Source organism: Xiphophorus maculatus, chromosome 18 (assembly GCF_002775205.1).
Source record: "Xiphophorus maculatus strain JP 163 A chromosome 18, X_maculatus-5.0-male, whole genome shotgun sequence".
Lineage (NCBI taxonomy): Eukaryota > Metazoa > Chordata > Actinopteri > Cyprinodontiformes > Poeciliidae > Xiphophorus > Xiphophorus maculatus.
In genome coordinates, this window is record NC_036460.1 from 21153891 (window position 1) to 21175175 (window position 21285).

The 21285-nt window shown below is 37.3% G+C and overlaps 1 protein-coding gene across 4 annotated transcripts in view; it reads right to left on the minus strand.

Annotated features, from left to right (window-relative positions):
• grik4 (glutamate ionotropic receptor kainate type subunit 4) overlaps positions 1-21285 on the minus strand; it is a 349633-nt gene that overhangs the window by 148488 nt on the left and 179860 nt on the right. For all 4 annotated transcript variants that reach the window (XM_023351803.1, XM_023351802.1, XM_023351801.1 and 1 more), the window contains exons 4-5: positions 7401-7565; positions 423-520 (exon numbers count right to left, since the gene is read on the minus strand). In XM_023351803.1, coding sequence (XP_023207571.1) covers positions 423-520; positions 7401-7565 — 263 coding nt within the window. The remainder of the gene's footprint in view (positions 1-422; positions 521-7400; positions 7566-21285) is intronic.

The following is a 21285-nucleotide window of genomic DNA, read 5'->3' on the forward strand; positions in this document are numbered from 1 at the left end:
CAAATATATCAAAATAGCCCTTAGTTTTTATTTTGACAAAGCAGCAAACAGTTCCATACAGCTACTTTGTTCTCACTACATGTGATTTATTGGAATAAATAAACATCAAACAGAAGTAAAAACATAACTTCTCTTTGCATAAGCAACATCCTCTGGGGACCAAACTGCTCCAAGCTAATAAGAGGAAAATCCTAACTGAAATGTCCAGCAGTACTTTGAAATAACTAGGACTAGAGTGGAAACTTATATCATTAAGTGTTTTACCATTTTACCAGCAGCTTGCATTTCATTCTTCCTCATTCTACCAGAAAAAAACAAAAAAAACCCACATAACTGCTAATGAGCAGCTCTATTTTTCAAAGCTCTTATTTGTGGTCAAGCTGTGAGCCCGGGCTACAAGCCCGTAGGGTGCAGGGACTCACCTCTTTCTCTCCACATATATTGCTGATGATGGAGTTTGAAGCTGGACTGGCAGATGGGCCGAGGACTGCCACAACCCCTTTAGACATTATCTGGCACACTGAAAGGAAACAGAGACATGTAGAGTACGAATTTTAGAATTAGGTAGCAGGGAAATGTATCTAATAAAGCTTTTGGTCATATTTGAACAGATACTCATGGAAACTGTTACAACCTCTAAAACAGGTAGAGAGAGGCTTTTTCGAATGCCTAAAGGGAATTTCCTGCTGTATGAATATGGACAAATACATGTCCCCAGATCTATGTCAATCCGTTGGAAGCTAATCTTATAGGAAGGATTGATATTAATGCGATATGTGCTCACATATGGAGACAGAAAACATAGAAACGGAAAGAGACACAGATCAACAGAGTGACAGACGCCAAGAAAGGCACAGAGACAGAAATAGCAATATCTGGAGGCTTAAAAGCTGAAATCTGGTATTTGAATATTTGCACATGAATGGAATAATATCCCCAAAAGTGGCACACATCTTGTCTTGTTCTCTGAATTCTACATTTACAAGGACTGATTTAAAGGCTTTACCTTTGGGGTTGAAAACATATCTTTTGACAGAAACATTTTAGTGAAAATGAGTTTTACTCCTCTCTTGTGTACACATGCTTTCATCTTTCAAACTGGAACACAGAATGGTGTTTCTTGTCATCTTATAATCCCTGCTTTATAATTAAAACACTGCTGACTGTGGTGTGGAGCTGGGGGAAAGCACAGAACTGTGTCGCTCTTGTGTGTGCAAGGTGTGTGTAAGTCCTGGTAGTTTTGTGTTGATTACTGGGGCAAAAGAGAAGCAATTATCAGTCATGTGTGTGAAAGTGGGTAAACTTCTTCAGGGGTGAAGAGACAGAGAATCAAATTATTAATAATTGTTCTTTCAGTCACCCGTGGGAACTACAGCATGACACATGACTTAACTGCTCCAGAACAACATGCATATGTATGATCATCTTCCCTTGGCATGCACACATAAAAGTATCTGCACCTGTCTGTGCAGCTTTATTGAAGCATAGAGTGGATTGATTTGGCTGCAGGTCAAGATGCTGCTATTTGTTTTGAAATTATGACTAACTGTACAAACTGGCTCTTGTACTTTTGTTTTATACAACTGATTTAAAAGTAAAAAAAAAAAAGACTCCTCTGGTAAAATAAATAATGTCAACGACATGTCAAAATCTTTAATATCAAAATAAAATATTGCTTTAACACAGATGTTTTAAAACATAACACCAGAAAGTATATATACATATATATACACACATATATATATCTACATATATATAGATATAGATATACAGTACAGACCAAATGTTTGGACACAACTGTGTATCCAAACTTTTGGTCTGTACTGTATATATACCGCTTATAGAATTATTGGTGAATTGAATATTTCTAACATCTATTTTCCATATTTTTTTAATCCTGCTATTATTTATGGGATCAATTTGACCTCAAAGATAAGGTAATCTGCAGCATACCAAAAGTGCAATAACCAAATCCAACAAGAATGCCATACACAAACACAGTATGTGCCATCTTTGTATTTATTGTGTAAGATGTGACCTGCATCCTCAGCAGGACTTTGGAAATTATAGTTTGCATTGTTAGGATGGAGTTTGGCCCCCATGAGAACTCCTGGTTGCAACAAGGTTGATGTCAATGCAACATTCAGCTCAGAAAGGTTATAGTTTAATCAATACAGAGCAGCAAAAAGTTTAGCTTTATGCATTGATTCAGCTCACTTGGAACACCATCTAGGCAATGGCTTAGACCAGGGGTGGGCAACTCCAGGCCTCGAGGGCCGGTCTCCTGCAACTTTTAGATGCATCTCTACTTCAACACACCTGAGTCAAATAATGAGGTCATTAGCAGGACTCTGGAGAACTTGACTGCACTTAGGAGGTGATTCAGCTATTGGATTCAAGTGTGTTGGACCAGGGAGACATCTAAGAGTTGCAGGACACCGGCCCTCGAGAACCAGGATTGCCCACCCCTGGCTTAGACACAGCATTTATGATCTGTGTGGAATCTATCCCACCTCTCTCACAAGTAAACACAATGTTATGAAAAATTTGCAAAAACATTTTGTCTGTGAAAGTTATCACCATTGATTTCTAGGACTAAAATTTGGATATTTTTGTTTTTTGTAAAAAAAAAAAAAAGAGAGAAATTTTTTTATGTGAAACTCAATGTTTTTGTTAAAAATGTAGCTTAACATCAATGGTTTTTGTTCATCGATTTAAACCACTGCATTCCAGTGTTGCAAATGCTTTCTCGGCCACAAGTGTATAAAATTCAACACAAAGTCATGCAGACTGACTGCAGCTACAAATGCTTGTGAAAGACGGGTTACATTCTCAGGTGCTCGATGTAATCCATTGTGGTACCATGACTGGGTGACATCTGTACAGGAAGTCTAGTTGTGATGTTACTAAATAGTTCACAGTCAACTGGTTTGAAACAAGGTGGAGGTGACTGGCATCATGAGGATGTCAGTCGCAAAGTGTCCTGTGTAAATCACAGAGCAGGGTCAGCAGATAATGAAATACATAGTGTGCAGAGCGCCATAAATTTCAACAGACTTAATAGCTACAGATCTCCACACTTCATGTGGTCTTCAGATTAACTCAAGAACAGTGTAACATGACCTTCAATCAAGTGCAACATCTAAGTGGTTTAAAACATGCTGCCACTGTAGATTAGAGCAGTGTAGACATTTTCTCCAGAGTGACTAATTATGTCTCTCTGTCTGACAATCAAATGAACAAGGTTGGGTTTGGCAGTTTCTAGGCAAAAGGCAACTGCCCAACTATATTGTTTGCTGGACATCCAGTCATGAAGGACGGAACATAGGAGGCTGCTATGAAACTATGACTCAACAATACACTGTATTAACCTTGGTTACAGCAGCAGGAGGAGAAGGGGTTTCAAGAAGGAAACTCTGATGTGACAGACATCCTTAGAATCCCACACCTAAGTCAAAGAATTTTTATTCTGACATGCTAACTGGGAGGGTGACATTGAGAAGTCCGCTCCATGTCCAAGGAGCTAAGGCTCTAGAAATACTCCTTACTGTTAGTGCATCCAGGACCTAACGGGGCAAACTACGACCCTGGTTTATTTAGAATTCTGCAAAAGGAACCTTGTAGTTACAGGGTCGCGGAGAGTGCCATCAACAAGTAACACCGGCTGCCACCCCACAGAGGGAGAAGAAATAGCAGCCAATTATCGTTCCACAGCTAAGACACACAACTTCACCACGTCTGGCCGCCTGCAGACAGAACACCGCTGAGGAAGTGCAAACCAGAGCTAAGCTGATCAGACTCACCAGACCCAACAAACATTGCTGGAAAATGAATGTTTTTATTAATCTTATGTAATTCTGTAATTTTTTTTAAGACACTGAGCTTTGAATTTTTATTATCTATAAACAAACATCGCAATTAAAATAAACTATTTAAATATTTTACTCCTTTTTTCTATGAATCTATAAGTTTCACTTTCTGAAATGATGACAAAACAACGCTTTTTTTATTATATTGAACATTTTAGAGCTGTGGGTATAATGTCAAAGGTCACAAATGCACTTTCTTTAGTGATTCTAGTTAGGTTATTTCTTTGTTTAGTCATTCTAGTTATTCTAGCTCTACGTTCCTTAGTTCTTACTATTGTTAGATCAGCCTTGTTTCTGTTTAGGTTTGTTTTTGTTTTCCCTCATGTCTTTTCTCTTCTAGTGTATCAGGTTTTCTATAGTCTTAGTGTTTCTTTAGTATTAGAAGTATTTTCAGCTCCCTGGTGTTTCCTCCCTTTTGAACTCCCCAGTGTATCTTCTTAGCCTCCCTGTGCCACCTTCTCCCTGACCCTCAGCTAGTTCCTGTGCCAACTACTCACACCTGCAATCAGTTATCTCATCTAGCTAGTTCCATCTCCTCCATTGTTTCATTTGCTACCTCCCAGTATTTAAGCTCCTCTATCTCAGTCCATGGACATGACAGTCCATCTCTTCACTACCCTCCCTGGATTACCTGTTGTTCCCTTTTGTCACCAGTTTACTTTGTGTTTTTGGATTTTCTTGTACCCTGGCTTATTGGATTTTTGTAAGTTGATTTTCTTCATTAAAACATCCACAACATTCTACGTCTACTGCCTGCTGCGATTGGGTCCCCTTCTACACACATCAAAACACTTCTGAAAGAATGTTTTTTTTTTTTTTTAAAAAGTGCAATGAACACACTCCTTATCTTTGTGAAAAGTCTTTCTGGAACAGTCTAATGTGTTATGGGCGTAAAGGGTAGCTGACATGATTAAACCCAATTTAATCAAGACGATGACATCACTCCAGTACCGATGTGTGTGAAGAGACTCCACCGAATACATTTTGGTAATATAATCTAAATTTGCATTGATGAGAACCTGAGGAGTAATACAATGGAGGGTATTTATCACCAAATATGTTGTCTTACTCTAATCTTGTTTAGGCTTCATCTCACAATTTTTCTAAAGATATTATTTTGATTACTTGAAAAATGTGTTTGATAAACTTTTTATTTTAAATGGAATATGATAAAATATGTACAATATTAGAAGCACTCCTAAGTGTATCTGTTTATTTGTGCGATGAAGCAAAGCATGCAGTGGTTCTTGCTTGATATTTCCATCTACAATAACTGTGGCCACTGATCCAACCCTAATCCAATTCCTGGCCCTAATCACACACACAAAGGATTTGTACTATAACAATATCTAGGCTACACACAGGAACAGATGCTGCCATACACACAGAAAAACAGGAACATTTAGGCTTGTTAGTCTTTATTCAGACAGAAAACATAAAAGTTTTCTGCTGCTCTAGTAAGTGAATCTGTGTTTCTATGGAAGCAGCTCCACTGAATCTTTCATGTTTGTTCCACCATTTCACACTGAAAATCAATTTCTATGCCTTTTGTTGCAGCTATTAAGAAAATTTGCCATTTTCTAAATATACATACTGTGCAGAATTGATTTTTTGAGTGTTTTCAATAAAAATTCAAAAAGGTCAAACAATAAAACTTGAGGTTTGAGGAAACCATTTTCCAGTTATCAGATATAACAAGTAAAAAGCATCACTTAAAACATTTGGTGAGTGTAAATGTTCTCTCATTTGGTTTTATAATTTTCATGTCAATCTTGCTTAAAATAATTGTGCTGTTGATTCAACTTTCATTTTTACAGTCCTGTCCCAGAATTTCAGTCAAATCTTATGAACATGCTGGTTTCCTACATGCTCCAAAAGTAACTTTGCTCAACAAAATGGATATCTGCAATTGTCAAAATTATTTAATCAGAGTTGCATCATTATGAATGGATTGTTTTAATAAAATGTAAATCCATTTGTGTGACTTTGAATCCTTTTAATTATTTGTATGGGTTTGCAAGTCTCAACATTTTCACAATACTTTGTTTTTTTTCCCGAATACAGAGTTGTTTATTCTTAATAGCTGACTAAGTGTTGCACAAAAAGAACTTGAATTCATTTATTTAATGTTTTTTGGGAGATAAGTACACTCTTCTTACTTATATCCTAACTATATTGTTTCACAATTAACTATTTTGATGCAGAAAACATGCAAAATAAACAACTAAAACTTTACAGTTGCCAATAAATGAGAAAACACAGACTTTAAGTTTGTACAACATGCCTTAATTTCAATTTCTATATCTTTGCTCAAAATACAGTCCAATTAGATTACCTTTACTAGAGGTGAGAACATGAAGTGGGTGGTGAAAAGATGTCAAAGTACTATAAAGTACATTTAGTTTTTCTATAGTTTTTAGCTTTATTTTGCTACTTTTCTGGAGCAGTTGGTGACTGGATGCAGCAGATTTCACATTGATCACCCTCTCTTTCTTTTCTCAGATTTGACAGAACAAAGCACACAATAGGAGTGCTGTGAAATATTTGCCACTTACAAATTTACTGAGTTTCCTTATCTGTCAAAGTTAAATGTTTCAGATCATCAAACAAATGTTAATGTCAAAGATAACTTTAGTAAATCAAAATACCATTCTCGGATGTAGATTTCATAAAAAAGCAATTTTTTAAAGCTTTTTCTACTTACTGCCAGGGCTGGAAATTCAAAAGAAAATTTAATAGAACATCTCTGAAAAGAAAAGAAGATTGAAAGACCTCAAAAAGATTCCCTTGATCTAACAAAATTCAAGAACAGATGAGAAGCAGTCAGTGACATCTAACAATTTGAGAAGGAAAGTTACGAAACGAATTGTGAAGCTTTGGGATTTGAGGAAACCACAGTGATACCTGACTATGCACAAATAGAGAGAACATAGAACAGAGGCAAATTTCCCAGGAATTGCTCACATATTGAAGTTACTCCAGAAGAACATCAATGACTCATCTGGCAGTTAAAAGAAAAAAGAATATATAAAACTTATGGAATAAACTAACATAGCATTTAGCAGTGTGATACTTAGGGGATGGAAGCATGTATTTGTATCAGAAAATTCTGAAAGGGAATATTCAGCCACCTCTTGGATTATACAGCAGGATAAGTCTATCTTTGAGTGGGTCAAAAGAAAAGCAAATTAAAGGTTTTGGAGTGGCCTAGTCAAAGTCGAAACTTAAATCCTTTTTGTGATGCAAGGCATTCTTGCTTGAAAACCCTGCAATGTGGTTAAAAAAATTTGCAAAGCACAGTGGACCATAATTCATATCACATATACAGTAAAGGATGTATTTGTGTAATTATTCAGGTCATTTTAGATTAAAATTAGTCTGAGAATCCCAAACATTTAAGTGTGACAAAAAAAAGAACAGTAAATATCTAAGGGAACAAATACTATTTCATAGCACTATAAACAAGAACGACAAAACACAACATACATGAAGACGTGTTTTATATTTACTGCACTGATCAAAGACACTTACTTGTCTCCCCCATCTCATATTCACTGTCTCTTAGCAATTCAAAGATGTCCACCTCCAGCTTGCCTGTTGTAGAGCGGTTGCTGCTCCTGTTGATGTTATTTTTGGCCAGCGTGATGGCTAAACGCTCTCCCCTGCTGCACTCCATAGGATCATCAAGAATGGCAGCTGACAAGAACAAAGTAAAAGACAACAAGTAAGAATTGAAAGATATATTCTCTACACTTATACTACAAATCAGATTATTTTTTTATTGACTTGAGGGAGTGTGACCTGCCTCACCAGGTGCTCCAGTGGTGCACAGATGTATCAAGCTGGAAACTTTGACATGTTAATTTTGATTTATTAGTCACGTAGATCTTAACGTGTTTAAATTTTTGACACAATTATTCACTTTTTCTACATTCCCCAAACAAAAGTCCCGAGTCGGAACCTTTGCATTGTATTTCTGGTACGCCTGTGAGTCTGATGCACAAGCGGCATCCGCAAACAACACCAATAGATGTTAAAGGCCAATCTTGGCCAATCAAGTCTTTGTTTAAAAAAACACACACAATAAAAAAAAAAAAAACGATCTGATGGGATGCTGGAAACAACTATTGTGTGCAAATTTTGCAAAAAGGAGTTAATCTATTTCTGAAGCTATTCCATCTCAATGCAAAACATGTTGCAGCAAGCAGAGAAGTCACCAACGCAAATGTCAGCGTCTACAGTCCACATTTCTAAAGAAATATTTTTTCAAAGAAATTATATTAGTAATCATAGGTTCCTGAAACACTTGAAAACTGAATGGCACTTGGCACCAATCTGATAGTTGAATAACCTAAATACCAGATTAAAAACAATCTTTGTTGTGGAGCCCATATGTCTCTTTATTCAATAATTTAACAGCAAAAAGGGATCTTAAATTGAAATGTTGCTTATTTTGTCAACATATGGTTTTTCATTAAAATCCAATTAATTGTGACTCATTTTCCTACATGGAATAATAATTTGTGTCATTGAAAATCTTACAAAAGTATTTCATAAAAAGCATGCTCAGTAATGAGATGAAAGCTACAAATGCACTATCAATCAGTCTTATTAGGAGAATACTGTTTTAAAAACTGTCTGCACGCTAGTCACCTATGCAGACAGCTTAACTTAACTACCAGTACTAATGTCATATTGCCACTTTCTTATGTTATATTATTTTGTTAGCAGTGAGAGAAAAAAAAAAGTTTTTTGTTGCATGTTGCACGTCTTTATTCAAGGTTATCATATGGTAAGAATTTCAAACCAAGTCCAGTTTCTACATTACAACCTGAGTGTTTTAACATTTTTAAAAACACGATGTAGGTAATAATTTTGTTTGCTGCCCTTAGAATCTGCAGCTGTTTAATGCTTTCATGAAATCAGTGCAGTAGCTTGCAGAGTGAGTCTACAACTAAATTAAATCAGTTTACCACTGCAACATAAAACTGTGCTCAGGAAAAGTGTTACTCTCACATTTGATTTATTTTCCTTCTGGGTGCAATATTTACTGTACTGTAAAACTGCAATCAGGATAACTAGTTCGTCTCTTGTGTTGGGCTCTTCTAAGCAAGTTATAGAGAGATTATTTGTACTTTGTGCTCTATATATGTGAATAAGTATATATGAATAAGATCGCATAGGGCATTAAAAAGCTAAGGTGATATTTTTGCATGTATGCTGTGATATTTTAATCACGTCATGAATGTATTCACTGACCTTTGACAGTACAGATATTGAACTGGTGGTTAAACATTCATAGCAAACATCCGCCGTGTTCTGGGTTGTTAAGCTCGGGAAGAACCTGAATAACATATGCTTTCATCATTTAAAATGAATTGTCTCATGGTTTTCACTGTGTGTCTGACCCAGAATAAGATTTTTTATGACCTGTGCTGGATCAGTACTTATAAGAGCCCTAACCAGATGTCAATGTTCCCTAAACAAATGTAAAAATAGATCAACTTAAAGATGTCAGCACAACCACTTCCTCAGGAGGTAATAACAGATAATTGCTTGAACGCCAAGACCTCAGCCAAGTAAATAATAAAAACATCAAAGCAGCAGCAGATGAGTATCTGTCCTATTTGTTGTACAAAATTCCATGCTTTGAACACAGCTGGATTTAAAGAATGTAATTTGGATGCTTGGTAGGCAAGAGGTACGTTTAACATGTGATGTTAAAAAATGTGAATAAGGTGTGTTGGAGCACAGACTTCCTAAAGATGCAGGAATGATCTAGTGATTAGTGGTATACAATACTGTGCTAAAACTATTCATTCGCCCTTACAAATCATTGAATTCTGGTGAACCAATCATTTCAGACATTATCTTCAGTAGGACTTTGCATTGACTTCCATTCATTTGTCGTTCATTCCTATAGTCTACTTGACCTTTACCTTACACCTTAGTCCTAAACATAACCCCACAACAGCTCTTATTCTTATGGGGCCTGGGTGTTGGGCCCCATAAGGAGCAGTCAGTCCCCACAGTGTAGAATTCATTAGGAAAATGGTCCTTACACTGTGTCAAAGACCAGGCTGCACACACAAACCAAGCTCTCCCTAAACATTACCTTCTGTATTTACACAACAGTCATTTGCTTTTTTCCAGTAAAAAAGTATCTGGCTCTGCAAACTTTATTAGCAATCTGTGGTGAAAGTTGTTTTTCTGACATGCGGTCCCTCTGGAGCATGTCTAGGAAATCTTGTCTGTAGTGAAAGTGAGAAAAGAGCTAAAAACGTGGTTGGAGAGAACCGTACACATTGCTTCCCTACAGATTTGGTGAGGAGCTTCGGATTGCAATTTACACAGACAATTCGTATCGTTCTTTTCTGGCATCTTTAGAAATTTGTTTTGCAATCATCCCAGAATGAATTTTTTTAAACCATCGAAGTAGCTGACAAGGATTTCTAAATAGCAAATGTTGCATTAAAATTTGCTCCAGGTATATAAAAAGCAGTTGGCCAGCTTACATGACTAAAAAAAGATAAATCTTGAAAAAAAGGGGACATTTTTACATTGTTCACTTATTCATTACTGCAGAATTTGATTCTTAAATCAAATGTCTTTCCACCTGAGGGAGTATGAGGTTTTTCAAGAAAGTTCTGTGGAGAGGTTATTGGTAATTAGTAGGGGGTTAAAATTCATCCTTTTTATTTTCTTAAATTAATAGCGGATTTCCACCTACATGGTTTTGACACTTAGACTATCTAACTTAAAGCAACACAAACTACTCTGTTGACTAAAATCAGTTGAAAATATAGCCTGATAAATTTGCTGAGGCCATTCTAAATGACTGCGTAGCCGGTCAGAGGACAAATGTTCATGAAGAAATGTGTTTTAGGGCTTCTTTTGGCACGAGGAGAGAAACTCATGCAGTATTTGATGGATAATTTTTATTTTATGGCTAATTGGTTTATGGATACAGCTTTGGAATTCTGTCATTTACAGTCTTGGATTTACAGCTCTAAGACATTACATTTTATGATATGGTTTTAAAAAAAAAGACATTCACAAGTTTGAAACTTCACTGACCTTCTGTTTTCTACACCATCAGTTTTTATACTTCTCTGAATTGGGACCAATGGTTTTTGTGATCTAGGAATATAAATGCCTCAAGTATTTCTGGGGAAGGCTAGCAAAGAGTAAAAACACACTCTACTGAACCGTCTACTGCTTCTCTTTTAGCTCAATGTCTGACACACTCTTTCAGCAAATGGTAACTTTAGCAAATGTTTTACCAGATCTTTTACAAATTAGTTCCAGCTAATGTGCTGTAAATACTTTGATGGACTCTGTCCTTAAACAGTTAGAGAAGGTTGGGGTGTCAAATATTTGTTGCCTGATTCAAAATATGTTTTTCTAAAACATCCCAATGTGATTAAATCGCTATGCAATAACATTAATACTTATTGTCTCATTCAAGGAACACTAGGACAAGAGATTTTCAATAAAAGTTTGACCTTTCAAAGTCTCCTTTTTAATCTATTTAAAGAAGTGGTCTTGTCTGTAGTGTTTACAGCAATCACATTCAGATTTTCTTCAATACATTCTTTTATCCTGAACTTTTTTTCATGCTTTCATGCATTGAGATTTTGTTCTATTTAAGTTATGTTCAAGACTAGGGTAAATAAAGTTCCCTTAATTTACAATTAGAGACCTATCCTAACTTTTTCTTTGAATTACTGTAAATAAATTGCTTCCTTAACCTCAAGTCACGAAAGCATATAAGAACTCAGTATGTAGTTCAGATATCGGTCAAGTGAAGCCTACACTAAAATGCCTTGTCAGCCATTTAGAAATCCTGGGGTCTTTTATTTTGCTATGCCTGGTAAAATATGCAAAAAATGACAAACTTTTGGATGTTCAGAAAGAATTGTTACCAGGTGTGTTTTCTTCATTCTTCCCTGCCACATTCATGTATTTACAGATCACAAAAACACACAAACGCATATAAAGGAGGTAGGCATGGGTGATACCTGTACAGATCTCTACAATTCAGTGTCCCAATACATACAGATAAGTGTTACAGTCCATGTTAACGCCCACCCTCAAGTTAAGTTTATTGATATTATTAGAGTATGCCAAGGAAGAAAATAAATATGATGACATGAAATATCCTAGTTGAGTGGAGGTCTGTAAACAACTGAACATTTCAGCATGAAATCAGCAACAGTGTAATTGCATTTGAGAAAGTTTTCAGTTTTATCCTTTATTTTTACCTCCCAGTTTATTATATTGTACCACTTATGCTTATTGTTGATGGATATTAAGAAAAATACACTTGGCTAAACTGCTTCAGTTGTGATGACTGCACAGAGTTAATTGGCTTATATGCAAACAATTTCATCACAAAACCTTTTATTTCTGGCTTTAACTAACTGAGGGAAATGTTTTCCCAGGACCAGCAAATAGGGCAGAACGTAAGACCTGAAAAAAACTTTAAAGGATTGAGGGCAAAAGTAATTCTACATTGGAGTGTTTGGGGACAATTTAAGGGTGAGCAAATACAGTAAGTTCTGGTTCTGCTCCGCACCCCCAGAACCAAACATGGAGAAGCAGCATTCAGCTTCTATGCACCACAAATCTGGAACAAACTTCCAGGAAACTGCAAAAGAGCTGAAACACTGAGTTCCTTTAAATCTAGACTAAAAACCCGCCTGGTTAGAGTTGCTTTTGAAACATAATTGTTTCTATGACTTTGTAATTTTATGTTTTAATGATGTAAAACACTTTGAAATGCCTTGTTGCTGAAAGGTGCTATACAAATAAAATTTGATTTGATTTGATATTTTGGATGTAAATTATTATACATTGCTTTTCACTTTATGAGCATATTGTTTAATTTATTTTTAGTTTGCCATTTGAATGTATGTTGTGTAGTTTCATCTAGAGTTTAATGTTTTTGCTTTTCATGAGCATTTTTCACATTTTGAGATAATTCCATTGGCATGGTTGTAGTCGATCAGTTATTTTGTAAGGAGCTGAGTAGGCAGGCACATTTAAGGAAGTGAAAGATATCAGAGCAGCAGCAATTAAACCTGTGGTGAAACTGCACTGAGCGTATCAAAAAAAATTATTCTCAGTCCAACACTTTGGAGAATGATTGTAAACAGCACAATGGGGGAACATTGCTGTCATGGGGACATTGTTGTCATGATATGCTGAAGGCTGAGTGTCAGAAAGGGTAGGAGTTTCTTAAAGAGACATAGGCCTTTTTCAAGGCACCATATTGCAAAGGTGCAATAATTGTAAGTTATTTTGATATATATAGCATTTTTATAATAAATAAAGGTAATAGTTATTTGATTATGCTACGTGCCTGGAAAATACGTAATACATTCCCTTTAAGTAAAATAGTTGAGGATCTGGCACATAAATCAGAAAAACTGTATAACATCAAAGCCAATTAAGCCAGACTATTTTTTTGTATGCTGTTTTTTTTTTTTTTTTGCATTTATTATGTTGCTATGGAAGGGCACCTCATTGGTTTTATTCATTAATATACTTGGTACTTTCTTGTAATTAACAATGAACAATAAATATAAAAATCTATTTATGCATCTTTTTTATGTTCTGTTTTTGTACTTATGTAAATAGGTTTGAATTATGTAAATAGACTGCAAAATGTGTCTCAATAAAAGAAAAACATTAACTAATTAAAAGAATTTTCAGTTAAATTTTGTAACTGATGTTTTTCGTGATTTTACAGATGTAACAGTAAAATAGATTCTGTGATTACAATGTGGGAGAAAATAAAACTAATGAAGACTCAAACTGGATGATTGTTCAATCCGCTTGTGAACTTAGAATGGGTTTAATTTGGTTTAAGTGGATAAAGTGTCAGAATACAGATAGAGGCATTATACTAAAGCTTCTCGCAGCTTAAAGACACATGGAACAAGAAAATTAAACAGATGCTGGGTGTCTTTAAAAGAGAAGCAACAACAACAGAAGAAGAATAAATGCAGCATAAATTCTCATGGTAGACATTACCTCAAACACTTTTTGAATGTGTCACTACTTACTACCAATTTAGCTTTATTTGTTTTAAGTCTGAATGCTGAACATTTTATATTGCCTATTTATCTGTAAAATAAAAAAAAAAGAAAAAAGCCCACCACTTAACTAAAAAGTCCAATTTAAAAATGCATTTCCATAAAACATAAAAAGGCTGTAATAGTCATGGCAACAGATTTCACATCTGAAAAAAAGAATTGCCCTCTTTGATCAGTTTAACGAGTTTCTACATGTCATCCTTTCACATAGATTCACAATGAATATTTTATTTAAACTCAAAAGTTAGTCTTCACTTTCTCCAGTGTAATTCAATGTAACATGCATAATCAACTCGCCCAACAATGTAAAAGAAGTAAAAATATCACAGGAAAAATATTTTTTTCATTCAGATTTTATGTATTTATTTAGAATTAATTATCTCGTTTAAAAGATTTTAATAAAGATTTTTGCTAGGGATTGCAGCAGTCCAACCCTTTTTACATTTGCTGAGCAGTTTTTTCATACTTGAACTGGTATTTTAATGATTATTCTTTGGTGATGAAGTACATTGGATGTTAGAAGTGTAATACTGTATGTTTTCTACTTCTGCTGAACAGAGTCGAAGCAGGTGTACAGCTGATTTCAAATGGTGTTGGACAACATGGAGTCAAGAATCAGACTTTTATTCAAATACCTTATTTAGAAGAAAGGATAAGAAGGGTAGCCCTTTATGATGACTTACTAACAAAAAGAGGAATTAGGACTACAAAAATTGTCAAACCTGCATAAATAAGCTTTAATCATTCTCCAGCAAAAAATAAGTACCCTTAACTAGATTTTCCTAAGTTTTCTAGCTGCTGTTAAAGTGGCAGACTAGGGTGGTTCTATATTTTAAGGAAGTGAAGCTGATAATAAAGCTGTAAACATCAATAATTATTTAATTAAAATACAGTTTGTACTAGTGTCCATGTCTACATTTATTTATGCTGAAGCCAAACGCAAATAGAGAAACCGGTTGTGGTGTTTGAGGTATCTTCTTACAGGAAGAACATCTCAGAGTCGTAGCTTGGTCTGCCTGGGCCTCTCAGCATTGACCTGGTGCATTCTCTACCTACATGTGTGATACTACTCCATGTACAGTAGCTTACTCATATGTCCAGAATTTGCTTTAACTAGATGAAGGGGAACAAAAGCATGATGCTGTGGACGCCGTACTTCACAGTTCCTCTAAGCCTTGCAAGCATCCCTCTTTTCCCTTCCAAAAGTACTGATGGCCAGGAGGCCAAACACTTTTAGTAGTTAAAATGATCTTCAAAAAAATCTGTATCATTATTCTGGCATTTGGAAATGTCTGGTTGTCAGTTTAAGAAAATGGGAGTGCTTTTTTTTTTTTTTAGCTAGGTGAATACATTTTGAGGCTGAACTGTTTGTGTGGGAACTTGAACCCAACAAAACATTGAAATTGGAGTGCTGTGTCATGGTCAAACACACCATTATCAGATGGAAAGTAATTTGGACTTAAAGCTCTTCAAAGTAGAACTGACTTGTTCTGTTTCTGAACTCAGAACTCAATGCTGTCCTGTGAGAGTCCTCATTGTTTAGTAATTTATTTTACTTCATGTAGAAAACAGTTAATTAATCAAACACTTTCTTCACCCATTCTAACCTCATTCCTCATTTTACGTGGTGGCTGTGCTGACATTAATTAGTAGGAAAAACTAGACAGCTATAAGAGTCGTTTAGACATTAGATTTATACACAGTGTGTGAATAATGTGTGCTCAGGAACCCGTGGGATCTCAAAACACCCCTGCACTTGTGTAATTAAGCAGCCAAACGAGGAGCTTCATGTGTGCAATAGTTCATTCACTTGTAGCAGCATGACTGCAAACTTCTCATGCCGATATGACAGCTTATACAGCAGCGTTGAAGATGTATTTTACGTTTCTATGCTTTAATCAATCTCAACCTCAAGCCTTGCAGCAGAAAACATCAAGGGGAATGGAGGTGCTGTCTTACAAAATTAGAAAACTTGCACAACAAAGACCTGGTGACAACAAAGTGATTTTCTGTTGTCACCAATATAAATTCAGCCAATAGAATCTCATACTAAAGTGTGTGATTGGAACCACTAGCGGAACAAGTCAGAGTCGGTCCGGGGGGCGGGGCTAATGACCGGGCCCTTTATACCTAAATAATAAAGCTCATGATAATATAACTTTACAACATAAACATGCCTCCAACAGCGGAGCTTACAAGTTTCATCACCACATAGAGCGACTATGTGATTCTGAAATCCATCAAACAGACATGAAGTACAACAAACCAAGAGAACAACAGAAACATCAGGCTACTGGTCACTAATGATGAAACAACACAAATTCAAATCCGTTCAGAACCGCGGATAGCGATCGGATCATTTTGACACTTAATCAATTTCAGCTCAGAGCCTGGAGCAGCTAGCAACTGCTGAAGTTACGTTTATTGTTGACGCGTTGAACCAGCAGCAGCAGCAGCAGCAGCGCGTTAAAGCGGGCAAGCAGTGGCACGCGCCGACCCCGCCGCATGCGCAGTGTGTCGCAGCTCCTCGCGCACCTCTAGATGTTTGTAACTCTGCGCCGCCGTGCTCACAAACTGGACGATCTTTAAGATGCTCTTCCAGGCGGATCCAATGTAAACCTTAACTATAAACGCCATACTGCTGTCTGGGCTCAAAACGCTCAACCCGAACTGTTAAAGCGACTATAACTCAGCCTTCAGTCCCTGACGTCACCGCTGTAGGCTCTGCGGCTGGACTGATGCAGTTTACAGTCAGTCTACAGTAACTCACACTTTGTGAATAATGTCAGAGTTGCTACCTGTAACCAGTTCGGTTCCTTCGCTGGGCTGGCAGTTTTGCCGGGTTTGAATCGCAGCCAACAAAAAAATCCGATTAATCACCAAGACTACAAACAAAGTATGCGTCCAGTTTTTGGCTTTTCCTTCCTCTGTTTTTTTTTTTTTCCATCCTTTCCACTTTGCCGCTCCATGGAGCGCCACTCATGTTAACTTAGTCCGTAAAAATGCTCAAGCTAGTTTGCCGTCTGTTGCCTAGTGACTGATGATGACGTTGGTAGACGGCTGGTGACAAGTTTTACCCAGAATACACTTGGAGACAATATTGGCGATCCTCTTGTAATTTTGCGTGTCATAAAGTTAAATGCAAGAGTGAAAATAAAGCCAGTCATGTAGCACAACATTTTATTCAATATTTTACACCCACTATGTCACTAAAATCAGTCGGTCTTTTAAAGTTTTTGGCAGCCATGAGTCAACAATGACTGCGGCAGCCTACTATAAAATCCTACATACATCTTATAAGGAGTGATAAAATCTTGAATCCCTGAAGTCATATTCTGCCTCCCATCAGGCCCAGCCCAGGCCCAGAATTTTATTTAACCTTTTACGATATTTTAGCACCGGATTTACTTACTGTTTTTACTGATTTTAGCAAACTAGACACACTCCCCGATAGTTTTAGAACAGGAATAGTTACACTTTTATATAAAGACAAAGACAAGACAGATCTTAAAAACTGGAGACCGATTACCCTTTTAAACGTTGATTGTAAGATTTTTAGTAGACTTTTAGCAGCCAGGATGTGTCGAGTGTTGGGGGATCTAATCCACCCGGATCAAGCCTGCGCCGTCCCGGGAAGGAGGATCACGGACAGCCTGGTACTGATCCGAGACACCATCTGTTTTGCGAGAGACAGAAACATTCGGCTGATAGTCCTAAATCTAGATTTCGAGAAAGCGTTTGATCGGGTCTCGCACCAGTACCTTTTCCAGGTACTGCAAAAAATGGGTTTTCCTGGGAGGTTCGTAGCGTGGGTGGGACTGCTGTACCGAGACATCTCCAGCAGATTTATGGTTAACGGGTTTCTGACAAAAGCAGTGAAAGTGAACTGCGGTGTCCGTCAGGGTTGTCCGTTATCCGCCCTTCTCTACGTGGCCTGCGTCGAGCCGCTGGCGCAGATCTTGAGAAGGGACCCACAGATTTTAGGTGTAACGATACCGGGGAGTGGAGGGCAGGTAGCGAAATGTCTCTTATACATGGATGATTTTAACATTTTATGTACAGATCTTTTATCAATAGATAGGATTTTTCAATTAACCGATTGGTTTGGGAAAGCATCAGGGTCAAAATTAAACAAAGAAAAAACAAAAGCACAATTTTATGGACCATGGAAAGAGAATGAAAAATTAGGATGTCAGGTTCAAGTAACGGAAGAAGAACAAAAAATACTGGGAGTAAAATTTGACAAACATGGAGAAGGAAAGACAAACTGGGTTGAAATAACAAGAAGAGTAAAACAGCGACTGGGTTTCTGGGGGATGAGGAACCTTACAATAGAAGGAAAGATTTTAATAGTTAAAGCTGTGATTTTACCAGTGTTTTTACTCACCAGTGCTGTTTTTATTCCTCCTAGGAGAGTGCTTTTAGAACTACAACGAGCCATTTTTTATTTCATATGGAACTCTAAATGGGAAAGGTTAAAAAGAGAAATAATGTACAAACCCAAAGAAAAAGGAGGAAAAGGAGTCCCAGACCTCTACTTGTTTTTAGGCAGCCACTATACAAGCACCCACCTGAAACAAGCCATGAACCTTTCTAGTAACAACAAAACAAACACGATGACCAGATTCTGGTGCGGGTCCTATCTTAGAAAATTAAAAATGATAAAAAGTGATTTTAGAACTCCAGTAGCTTTTAACCTTCCTCCTGCATATGCTTTTATACGGAAATTTTTAGAACGTTTTAGACTAGAAGGAGAGGAGAGCAAGATTTTAACTAATCATCGTTTTATTATTTCTGTTGTGCAGGACCGGGAACCAGTGACTCCAGTGCGCGGCCTCCTGTATGGAGACGCCTCCACCGTTTGGCGCAACGTGAGCCATCCCGTCCTTCCAAACAGACTCCAGGACCTGTCATGGATGGTGGCTCATGGGATCCTGCCGGTCAGAGCCGTCATGCACTCCCGCGGCATGTCTGCAACGTCCATCTGCCCCCGACCCGGTTGTGGCGCGCCGGAGTCGGTGAGGCACCTGCTGTGGGAGTGCAGCGCTGCTGTGGACCTGTGGGCGAAGGCCGGCTCCTTGCAATTCCCACACTTGCCAGCAAGGGAGGTCCTTCATGCACAGCTAGTGCTGTACGGGGTGAGCCAGCAGAAAATGGCTAAAAAGGACTTTGCTGAGATGTGGCTCACCCTCGCCACCATCAAAGACGCCATTTGGACCTCCAGAAACTTGCTGGTGAGCAGGCGCAGGCAGATGCCCCCGGTGGCTGTGATCCGGATGGCGGCAGCAAAAAGGAAAACATCAAGGGCTGCAGGTGGCGCGCCAAGGACACAGCCACCAAGAAGAATCGCCTGCGCCTCCGTGGACGAAGGAGCCGGCGCTCCACGAAAAGAGGTCCAAGCAGCGGCGGCCTGGCTCTCCGGGTGAGGCAGGAGGGAAGGAGCTTCAGGGCAGGTTTCCCCTCTGAGCACCAAGCGCTGACTGGAAGGACGGGACGGCTCCGGACTTTGGAAGGAGTCACCCCGGTCCTGCTCAACTTTTAACACAGAGATTTTGTATTTTATATTCTTGTTCTTAGCTTCTTTTAGCCTAAACTGATGAAATTGTAAGTTTAAAAAAAAAAAAAAAAAAAATTCTGTATAAATGAAAAAATGTAAATTTTAAAATGTTTACAGTAACAATAAATACTTTTCGAAAGAAAAAAAAATCAGGCCCAGCCCAGGCCGTGGCCAATTGTCCTCACCTCACCGGAAACATTTTGTTAAGTTTCAATCTGAAACCTAATGCTGATGTTAACTCTACTGACCTGTAAGAAACCGTTTCACCTAAACCTCTGGTGCCTCTGATAGCTAGCAAATAAAAAAAAACTGAGCAGTATAAATAAAAACATCAAGGAAAAGTTGTAAAGAAGGGTTACGGTAATTGTTGAAACTGATTAAAACGAAGACTGGGGTGCTGTGGTGGCGCAGGGGCAAAGCATGACCCACATTGAGGCCTTGGTCCTTGTAGCGGTGGTCGTAGGTTCGATTCCCGGCCTGGCGACGTTTGCCGCATGTCTTACCCCTCTCTGATTGCCCTGTTTCCTGTCGGACTACTTTCAAATAAAGGCCACTAGAGCCAACAAAACCTTTAAAAAAAAAACGAAGACTAATATTTTCTCTCAAGGCCTTCGAAAGTTAAAGCAATCAACTTGGGAAGCAAATGCAAAAATGCATCCTTTGTTTTTCAGTTTTTGTGTATGAACAACCCACAGTTGTTGATGATAAAGAATGAATGCCAAGACGGAGATAAAGGGGGCGACAATTAGAAACCTCTCTTGTTTTTGTTGATGGTTTCTGACAGCCTTTTGCTGCTCAGCAGTCTTTTGTTATGATGAGTGAGATAAGAGGGAAATCAAAGAAGAAAACAGATTTTATTCTCACAGCTGTTATGTCAAGTAAAATGAGACTATGGCTTCAATATGTAACAAGTTGAAAATGCATGGTTGCTAAGACTTTACTGTTGAATGAAAAAAAAAAAACAACTGATATGCTCTTATTTTTTTATTGTGGAGAACTAATGTAGAAATTTTAGTGGTGCATTTATTATGGAGGAAATCCCAAAGACAGATTACCGTAGACTATCAGTTGTTAAAAGGAAATGAAAGATTGAACTTTTATTAGTTTTAATTATTGCTGAGTGTGTTGGTTTTTCTGGTTATTAATAATTACTTTACCTACTATTGTGTTGGCTAGAACTATAGTTGTTTTGTTTTAGTCTATAAACTGATTACATTTATTTGAAAGTGTTTATTTTGTTTTAGCCATCTGTGGTGAGTGTAGGATTTGGTTGAGTAAAAAAAAGTTATTTTTATGTTACTTTGTAATTAACTATGAATTCTTAAAAACATAAAGAAATCTCAAAAACTAGTATTATTGATATTTATTGCAATGTCACACAGACACAGAAATGATACAAATTTAAAAGTAAACAGTTGTAACATATGTGTGAAGTTCTGGTTTTTATAAAGTGCATCTTCTAGAAATTGGGCGTCCAAAAAAAAAAAAAAGGAATCAATATTGAAATATTGCCGTCAGAAAAAGTTCAAAAGAAAAATAATTTTCACTGGTTCACTACGATGGCAGAAATGGAAATTCGCTTTCCGAAGTCTGTCAGAGAAGGACTTCATCATGCTTTGAAGGCTTCAGAGTCTTTGGAAGCCATGACAGGAGTCTGTGAATCTGTTAACTGGCCATGAAAACTATTTTTTTCATAAATACAATCTTTTCACCTATGATAATAATTTGTAGCTGAGTATATATTCAATTCTTTTAGTGG